Raw genomic sequence first — 9,765 nt, 5'->3', positions numbered from 1 at the left:
CCATGATTAATAGTAAGTCATGTTTCTTCCCTTTAAAGTATGTTCAAGATGGAAGAGTTAGAGAAAGTAATTGGAGATTAAAGTACTAGAATAAACTTATCTTGTTCTATCTTGGCATTACGCATCTACTCTACCTTCTGACTCTTGGGTACGAGAGAGGAGAAATTGTTCCAGGTTTTGTTTGTTTTTTAATTTCTGTTTGTTACCTCTAAATTGTGACAGTGACTTTAGGACAAAAGACTCTTGTTCAGTGTCTGCATGCCTCCTCTATAGGTCTTCAGTGCTCAAATGGTTCTAGTAATGTAGGGCAGAGTGCTGATCAAAAGAATGGTTGCTCTGCTGGTGTTTACACACAATGTGTGGAGCAACTGGATGGGTTACCAAAAAGAGAATCTCCTAACCCAAAGATGAGGGAAGGGAGAATATAGTGTCAAATAGGATTGCAGAGAGGCCCCTTCTCAGCTGATACATTGAGAGTGCACTGTAGTATTTGCACACTGTTAATATGGCATGTTTGCAAGTGATAGAATGTCATAGTAGAAGCACCTCAAAGGAATGTACCTCTTGACTTCAGACAGAGAATCTTGCTGAGGAACCTTGTTTCAAACAAGTGATTATCCTTCCCTTTTTTTGGAGAAAGCAGAAAATGCAAGTGTTTTGTTTCCTACCATTCCCATTGCTTGATTCTTAAAACTCTGCATTCTGTGAGCCACCAAAAAAGGCAGTGCACTTCAGAGTTGAGAACCAATACTGTGAACTATTAACTTGACCTATCTTGCTTTCTTTCTTCCCACTCCCCTCCCTGGACTTGTTTGTCCAAATGGGGTGGTGGGTGACCTTTGTTCTCAACCAGATAATTACTAAAGAAATAACAAAATGTGTAGCAGAATTCCTGGCATGTCATTTTGGGCCTTATGCTGCTAGGCTGTGAAATTTGGAGGTTTGCGTCAAGTCTAGAAACAACTAGCATTTGGATAACTTGTCTGGGTGTATAGCCTCCACAAGTATATCCTTTCTGGGTGATGCAGTGAGTTCCTACTTCAGCCGACTGTAACTGTTTAGTTCCAGAGCTCTGCTCAATTGGCCTTCTACTTTTCCTGCATGGGAAACTAACAGGAAACAGCAGAGTACGTGGAAAATGTCTGTGGACACAGGAATATTGATCATTACACAGGATCTTCCAAGTATTAATAAGTCTGTAACCATAAGGGCAAAAATTTTTCCAATTTTTATTTTTAGTCTAGATTCTGCAAGACTAGGGTGTAGGCCAGCCAGCTCTGTGTGCATCGTGGGGACTTGTTGAGATATGCCTTGTGTCCGTAGCCTGCTAACCTAGTCATCTGCTGATGCTCTTGAACAGTAATTCACCACATGTAGTAGACTTGACCATTGTTGTATACAGGCTGCTGCTTGAACCTGTTCAAAGGAGTCCTAAATCATGTCTGACTTAAGGAACTCTTTTTTTATGAGACTGACTCTGAGACAGTTGATTTGTAGCAGTCAGCAAGTGGGGAAAACTTTCAAATGTCTAATACTGTATTTGGGAAGACAGAAAAACTGCATTTCTTGTGGGGAGGGTGGGGGAATGGGCACAGGAAAGTGGACCCCCTTCTACTTCCCCCCACCTCCTGCGTTTCTGCCTCCCTGACTCTGTTCACCAGCACGTCTGCCCAGTGATGATACGTTTTGCTGCTGCAGATGTTCCCCTTCACCCTTGGGTCACACATGCCTGCCACCACGTGGACTGTACTGGATCGCAATGGATCCAGCCTCCTTAAGCTGTTTTGCCACACCAGAGAATAATTTGACTAGTTGATACTGGGTACATTTGCACATTCATTAATGTGCCATAATTATGGCACATTAAGTTTAGTATCTGTACTTGTAGGTACTACCTTTAATGTGCTGTAACTGGTGCTACTGCACACTGGCACTGGCTCATGCTTTTTTGGTGACATAAATGCATAGTAGACTGTGCGCTAGCATAGGTTGTGCATGCTGTAGAACTAGTTTACTGCACTCGAAGTGTCTTGTGTAGATGCACCCAGTGTCTCTTATCAACAGGCTTATTTAAAACTTTTTATTAGCATAGTATGATGGCTCACTTACATGTCTGAAGGGAACAACAATCATGCAATCTCATGGTTCTTTTACCAAAAAGGATGCAAGATCCTCGGTCATTAGCAATAGCAGTCCTGTCATCAGTTAAGCCATAGTCTTACAGCAGCCTATTTTCTAGTAATATTAAGTCCCTTTTAGATTGCTTGATATTTCTCTGACTTGAGTAGCCAGTAGGTACCTGGAACTTCATGTGCTTAGTGGCACTGGTCTTCAGTTGACTTGCATTGCTAAAAATACTTTAGTTTATCCTGAAACAAGCTTTTGGACTAGCCAGGGTACAGAAAATTGTACTTCTTTGAAAATCAAGATGGGGATGAAAGACTACCTGATGGTTGACAGGTGGGCTTATCTGAGTTGGAGGGAAACTTTTTAAGAGAACCTTTCATTTGGGTCTTAACAGCAAAAGCTGAGTTTTAAGGATCAGCACCCCAGTCACATGAACCTGAGTGGGCCTCTGAATTCATGGCATGAGTTAACTATGTGATGTTCCGTGGCTTGTCTGGTAATCAAGATGATCACTTTGCCTCAATAGCAAGTTATATTTCATGCTGTTTGTCTCTGTTGTTGTGGGGAGGGGTATAGTACTGCTGTAATAACTAATAGTCTGCATTTATTATTTAGAGATGAGCACTGAAGCAGAGCAACAGCTTCTTCATGATGCCAGAAATGGAAACTCTGAAGAAGTTAGACAGTTGCTGGAAAACATGGATAAAGGAATAATACCTCTTAACATCAACTGTAAAGGTTAGTATGCTTACTCTTTAAAAGAGGAGTTATCAAGATTAAAGCTTAAAGTATGACACCTCCACTATCTTTTTCCGTGAAGAGGTTCAGTAGTGAATGATGGTGCCAAAAAAGTATTTTCCAGCATACACTTACTGAAATGTACATTCAGCTCTGAAGAGACTCAAATGTGTGTGCACAGGTAAATTGGAATGTACTGGTAGAAAAAAACCCCAAAAAACAAAACCCAGAACTTGCAGGAGTTAAATGTGTTGCATCTACTTTCCCTGGGTCAGCAAAAAAGAGGTTTTTTGTAAGAGACATTACCGTTGTGTAACACTTCTTTTTCATACCGCAACCTGCCCTAACGTGTAAGTGGTATGATGCAACTGCAGTATGTCTATGTTGTGTTGCACTACAAGAGAGACTGATGAAAAAAGTGTGGCTTGATGTATCTTGAGTTTACAAGTTGGAAATCCTGTAGAAATTCTGGATCACAAGATGCATGCTATGGGACATGGGCAGAAGCTGCAGAATGAGAGGCAGACTTCTCCAGATAAGGGGACAAGAAAAGTTGAAATTACATTTTTAATGTATTAAGAACTTGGACACATGTAACATACCAAATGCCTTAACTGTGGTATGTTATGGGGAAGTGAACAATTCTAGTGTAGTACAGTGCCAGTTACATTGGTGTAACTGCCAAGTCTGGTAGAGAATTTTCCCCATGGAAGAATTGTGGTTAAAATGCTATTGGTCTAAGGGTTTTAGATCGGGGTGCGGAACTCTTATCTGGCCCTGTAGACTAGGTGAGTGGCATGGGGCCAGTCCACAGACTGGATAGAGCCCATAGGATTCCAACTGTTGTCCAGTCCTGTTTCTCCCCCCCCACACAGCATACCAGGTCTGGTGTCTGTTCCAGCCTGTCTGGGACCTGCACTGCATGTGATGTTGATCATGGAGCAGTTGGCACATGTGCCATGTGTAGTGCAGTCCAGCTGGAGGTATGTAGCACAGATCCTAGATTGGCTGGAGTGGATGCACATGGCGACTGCCCTGGCCAGACTAAACCACATGCAGCACCTGCCCTAGCCAGTTTGGGACCTGTGCTGCATGTGGTGCTTGCAGGTGCGATGTGCAGCATGGTTGCCCAAATGGGTGCTGCATGCAGCACAGTCTGGCTGGCGTGGGTACTGTGGGCAGCACAGTGCCCACTTCAGCCGTTCTGTGATCTATGCCCCACACCCGCATCCAGTCTGTGCTTCATGTAGCACCCCTTACAGCTGCTTGGGGTCTGCACTGCAGTTGGGGTCTGCACTGCAGTTGAGGCAGGCATTCCAGGCCCTGCTCACAGGGCTGGTCCAGCATGCATCCTGCCCTATGTAGGTTTGATAAGACCTTGGGGCAGCACCGGGGGCTGAATGGTGAGGCTTAGTGGGCTGGATCCAGCCTGCAGACCATATCTTTGACATCTCTGGTTTAGATCTTCTCCCTCCATCTTGGAGTAGCAGCTTGCTAAAGAGAAAGAGGCTATTACCTGTTCTGTCATTGCCTAGCAGCAAGACCCTTTATTACCATATGAACTACCTGAGGCTTTCTGCATGTTTCCATTCTTGATCATGGTGTAACTTTCATGGTACATAATTAAGCAAAACTGATGCAGATTACCTTTGGGCATATGTACATCTGTCTTTGCCCCAAAGTCTCCCAACAGCAAATGGGACTAGTTGCCTTGTTGTATGCTGCATAGTACCAGCATGGTTGCTGCCCTGAAGAGCTTATAGCTTGAATATCCAAAACGGGATGGGATGGGGAAATAACGATTTTGGTGACAAATTGGCTCACCCCAGCACTGTACATGGTGTCATTGGCAAAGCTGCAAATAAGCCCAAATGTCCTGAGTCAATCTAATGTACTAACAAATACCTCTGCTGCAGCTTATCTTCACTTAATAAGCCATGGATACTTCACTCGGATGCCTCTATCGGTAAAGCCCTCAGCAAAATCTGAAGAATGAACATGAATTTATTTGTTCTACTGTTGGGAGGGAAGATCATAAGAGGCCCTTGCATTTACCCTGCAAAAAATGTAAAGTGCTTGAAATGGGTAAATTTTTTTTTGCAGGGTAAATGCAAGGGTCTTTTATGATCTTGTATCTAGCTCTCAAGCAGTACGTGTTAAGCAGGGATCCTGATTTTATCAAATAAAAAAAAATTGCAAATTCTCTCTTTGGGGTGTCTTTTTGTTTTTGTTTGTTTGTTTTTTAAACCCCACAATCCTATGATTTTAAATTGAAAGGCTGTTATGTATATGGGTATCAGTTCAACACAATGTTTTATTGATATACTTACAGTTTTTTAAAGCAATTTGGAAGCCTACTAATACTTCAATCACTGTAATAGAATAAATGCTAAATACCAATAAATTTTAGTGTTTGATTTTTGGGTTTTTCATCATAAAAGATCACAGTGTTTGTTGCCCCCCCTTACTTACCAGGATGTAGGTCCAGCTGCAGTTGCCCCCACTCCACACTGTTTTATGGTACTGAACAGCCCTGATATGCCATTACCCCTCACAGAAAAGGTGGGATGCCTTTCCCCTAGAGCAAATTGTGGCAAGCCCTACTGGAGCCTTGAAACATGGGGACCTGGAGGCAACACAGGGCTGCCAGGTGTCAGCTGGCACTGCCTGTGGGGCTTGCCCCAGTGCATATGCTTGGCAGCTGCTGCGAGATTCCAAGCAGAGGCTGTGCCCCTGCTGCAGAGGAAGGCAACTGCCCGCAGTCTGTACCAGTCTGACCAGGGGAAAATTCATTCCTGACCCTAATACAGCATCAGTCTGACCCTGAGCCAGAAGGGCAAGACCCTGTAGCTAGGACTGTCCAGGGCTGAGTCTAAGCAGGAACTTTGGGACACCCCTGAATGGTGGCTAACAAACCTCTGCACTGGAGGTGTTAAAGAAGGAAAGCTCACAGCTTCCCTGGGTGTCTGTTCCACTGCTGCTTGTTCCAGCTGGGAATCTAACTGGAATTGAACCAGAACCTAAGAACTGGTTGGAACTGGTGTTTTGATTTGACCCTAAACTAGAACTGAACCTCATTTGGCCTATCCTACTGAACCGCAATGGGGAATCAAGCCACAAATAATTACTGGGGTCACCAGACTTGTGTCACTGGTTAGACTGTGGTTATGAGTTAAATAGGTGTCACCAGTTACCCCACCAGTCAGATTGAGGTGACTTGTTCAGTTTTCATTAAAACTACCTATAACAACTTATTTAAACTATAAAAACCATTGACTTGCATGAAAACACATAAAGATAAAATGTTATACTCGCTGCTACCACACAGACTTGTCTCACTGCTCTATTGTGAATCCTGGGATTTTTTTCTCTTTTTCGCAACTTCTATCACACTTTCTTTATTTTTCTCTTTCACTCCTGTAGTCTATATTCTTAACAGAGAATGGAGTTAAATGTACATAAACAGCATGTAAATACATGCTACTGCTTTCTTAGTGGACTCTTAGTTTTACAACTGCTTAAGATCAACTAGTTCCAAATGCCCATTTCCAAAGCCTGCTTAACACTACATGCAGTTGTAGCATGTAGGAGGTGGAAAGGGAGGGGGACAGGCAGGCTTCTAGAATCTGTGGAGCAATGGGAGACTGAGAGTATGCTTGCAGGGGCTGTGAACAGGTGGGAGGCTTGGGGCAGGATTCCTGGCTGGGAGGTAGTGTGCTGTGAAGAAGTCCCTAGGCAATCCCACAAGGTGTACAACCCAGGGAATGTATGTGCAGGAAAACTCAATTATGCAAAATTAAGTACTCTTTTACAAAGTAAACTAAATATAACACTATTTGAACCTTCTTTAGAAATATATGTGGGTACTTTGTACGGATGGGTGTGTGGGGGGGATTTGTGAAGGTATTGGATATGGATATGGGGGGGCTGGGCATGAGAGTGTGGAGTATGTAGGAAGGTGCGAGTGGGGAGTGCATATGGGAGCTGCGCGCTATTGGCCTGAGCGGGCTCTGCGCTTCCAGGTGCAACATCCCACAGGAGTACAGGAAGCTGCACACAAGCGCACAGCCCACCCAGCCTGGCCTATGTACGTGGACCAGGAACTGCCACCTATTGGCCAAGTGGGCTCTACACCTTGTGGGGCTTCCCACACTCCTGCAGGAAGCCGCAAATGAAGGTGAGAAGCTCTCCCGGTTAGTGGCGGGTGGACCGGGAGCTGCACACTATTGGTCTGAGCAGGCTCTAAGCTTCCATGTGCGGCTTACCTGAAGACATGCACAGAAGCATGGAGTCCCCAAACCCATGGCCTGAGCGGGTTTTTTGTTTGGGTTGTTGTTGGGGGTGCGGGTTGTCTTTAAGGGCGTAGCTCCTGGTCCATGTGCTGCTGGCTGGGCGGGCCCTCCATGTGGGGTTTCCCCCAACACCTCCCCACTTCCTCGGCCCCTATCCACATGCCTACTCCCTGCCCTCCAGCCCTGCCAGAGGGAGGTCCCCGGCCCCCTGGAAGCCGCACTTAGCTCCAGCTCCAGGAAGGAAAAGAGAGCCTGAGCTAAGTCTTGGGTGACTGAGAGCCAGGGCCATCCTGAGGGGGGCAGCGTGCAAATCAGGGCAACTGCCCTGGGGCCCTGTGTTTTGGGGGGGCCCTGTGGAGCCAGGTGGAACTGAGCAGAGTAGCAGCTCCACATCCAGTGACTTGCAGTCTGCTCCCACCCCCTGTGCCAATGGCTGCGGCAGCTTCTCCGGGTCTAGGATCGGAGCATGGGTGGGGCCCTGCATGGGAAGATTTGCCTTGGGCTCCACACACTGCTCAGGTCACTTCTCTTGAGAGCCTTAGGCCCTGCCCTCTTGCCCTCCCCTTCTGGATAGGGTTGGAGGTTTGCCACCCTCTTTTGCAAGATGCTCTTGCAGGCTGGAACTCTGCCAGCCTGCAGAGATCTCTGCAAAAGTGGGAAATCCATGGGCAGCTCTGCTAAAAGGAAAAACCTGCTTTGTTTTGTTTTTCTCTTTTAGGGGTGCAATCCATAGTTTCTTGTTTTTCTATGGGAAATGGAAAAGCCAGATCCCTGCTGTTAAGTCTTCAGCATACATAAAAGTACTGATGCTGAATTTTTCTGTAACAAATCCAGTGGTACATTTGGGGAGTCATTAAGGTGCTACTTTTTGCTTAACTTCAGGCCAACATGGCTAGCTTCCTCTGTCTGCTGTGTGCGCTTTGGGCTGCACACAGCCGTTTTGCTATGAAACTGTTGAGACTTGGCCCCTATGCCATCAGAAGTGAACTTGTTTTCACACTTGGAGAAGTGAACTCCATTTTATGTAGTGGTGATTCTTGGGCAACTCCACTGAACCAAGACTACTTTGTATATAACCTTGTCTGATATCGGAAGCTTTCAGTCTGATAGACTGCTGAAACTTTGATTTATTTAATGTAGGTTTGGAAGAAGACCGAATTCATTACCTTATTACAGTTTTGTGGTCTCCAGAAGCTGAGTCTGGATAGGGAGTCCTTTGTAAAAATACCAAAGGGAAAGATGCATTTGAGCCATCTTGCAGGTCCTTCTGGTAGCACACACTGAAGACCAGAATAGACTGGAGCTGCGTCTTCTATAGTAATGTGGCCATTTTTGGATCCTGCCAAGCAGCTCTAGAGATCAGGCCCATCCCCCACACCCAGCTTCTGGAACACTGAGAAACTCTTCTACATTGGTGCCTCTGCCATAAGGAGCATTGCTTTTAATATCAAGGAAAGCACAGGCGACTTCTCAGTTAAGAGACAAGTCGTTTCCTCCAAGGCTCCAGTATCCTAGAACATCAAAGTGGAACTTTGCCCAGATTCTTCTGCATCCAACTGAAATGGGTATTGAATGTGGTTCACAGAGGGATTTCTATGATGCCATCACTACTTTGTCCTGAGAGGACTGCCACAGTGCTTGTCAACTTTGCGTTGGACTCTCCAGCATCAGTATGATGTGTGTCTCTTCAGCCTTTTCAGTGAAATGGAGCAAGCATTAATCACTAAATTGACCGTCTTCACCATCCATAACCACTAGGACATGGATGGATAGTAAGGGGAGGAATGCTTGAGACACTAATAAGTCTTCTGACCACTTCCTACATCTGGAAGCATTGTAGGAAGTGTCTCTAATCTTAAATAAAGAACTTTCCTTTTTTAAACTGCTCCTTCTGAAAGAACGGGGGGTATAAAGACCCCTTCTGCATCTCCCAGTCCTTGTCACTTTCAAGTTCTGAATCTCTTATCCTGTCTTTTTATCCCATAGACTAGATTATGACATGCTCTTGCTTCCATATTGCAGTGCTCAAAGAGTACAGAAAACTGTTGTTCTAATAGAAAGTGTATTACTAATACAATCTTTGAGGCTGTCCACAGTCCCTAGGGTTCAACAAGGTCCTTTACTGTAATGGCAGCATGCCTAAAGAGACCACAGATCAAGGTTTATCTTAATCTGAACAATTGGCTAATATACACATATTACTGCCACAAATTGACTGCATACAATAGAGGAGAGATGCAGAAGGGATCTGCATAGTTTCCCCCCAGTCTTCCAGGAAAAACTGTTCAAAAAGAAATTTCTCTAAGAATAGAAGCACTTCCTGCAATGCTTCCAGTTGTAGGAGGATGTCAGAAGACTTAAATCTCTACCTTCCTGGCACTTGATATTGGAGATTGAGTGCAGAGAAGGCTGTTGCATAGTATTTCTTCACCCCTTTTATGTAACTATTTCTTGATGCTTTGTTTCTGTTCTATCTGGACTCCTTCCAGCTCTGACCTTTTTATAGCCACAGAATCGGCTGAATGGAAATGAAGAACAGTTCTGCTGTTAGCAGGATGAGGGAGAATCTGCTGTTTGATTATTGCCTTTTTTTTTTTTTTTTTTAGTT

The 9,765-nt window shown here is 44.8% G+C and overlaps 1 protein-coding gene across 2 annotated transcripts in view; it reads left to right on the top strand.

Annotated features, from left to right (window-relative positions):
- Positions 1-9,765, top strand: part of OSBPL1A (oxysterol binding protein like 1A) — a 152,432-nt gene that overhangs the window by 14,775 nt on the left and 127,892 nt on the right. The window contains exon 2 of one of the 2 annotated variants that reach the window (XM_019526402.1): positions 2,743-2,865. In XM_019526402.1, the coding sequence (XP_019381947.1) occupies positions 2,745-2,865 (121 nt within the window). In that variant the 5' untranslated portion in view covers positions 2,743-2,744. Of the gene's footprint in view, positions 1-2,741; positions 2,866-9,765 lie in introns of both variants that reach the window. The other variant, XM_019526410.1, reaches the window with a different exon arrangement.

The sequence above is a fragment of the Gavialis gangeticus genome, unplaced genomic scaffold (assembly GCF_001723915.1).
Source record: "Gavialis gangeticus isolate Ggan-Ray unplaced genomic scaffold, GavGan_comp1, whole genome shotgun sequence".
Taxonomy (NCBI): Eukaryota; Metazoa; Chordata; order Crocodylia; family Gavialidae; genus Gavialis; species Gavialis gangeticus.
Note: the sequence above shows the minus strand (reverse complement) of the source record. Positions and strands in the feature narration are given on the sequence as shown.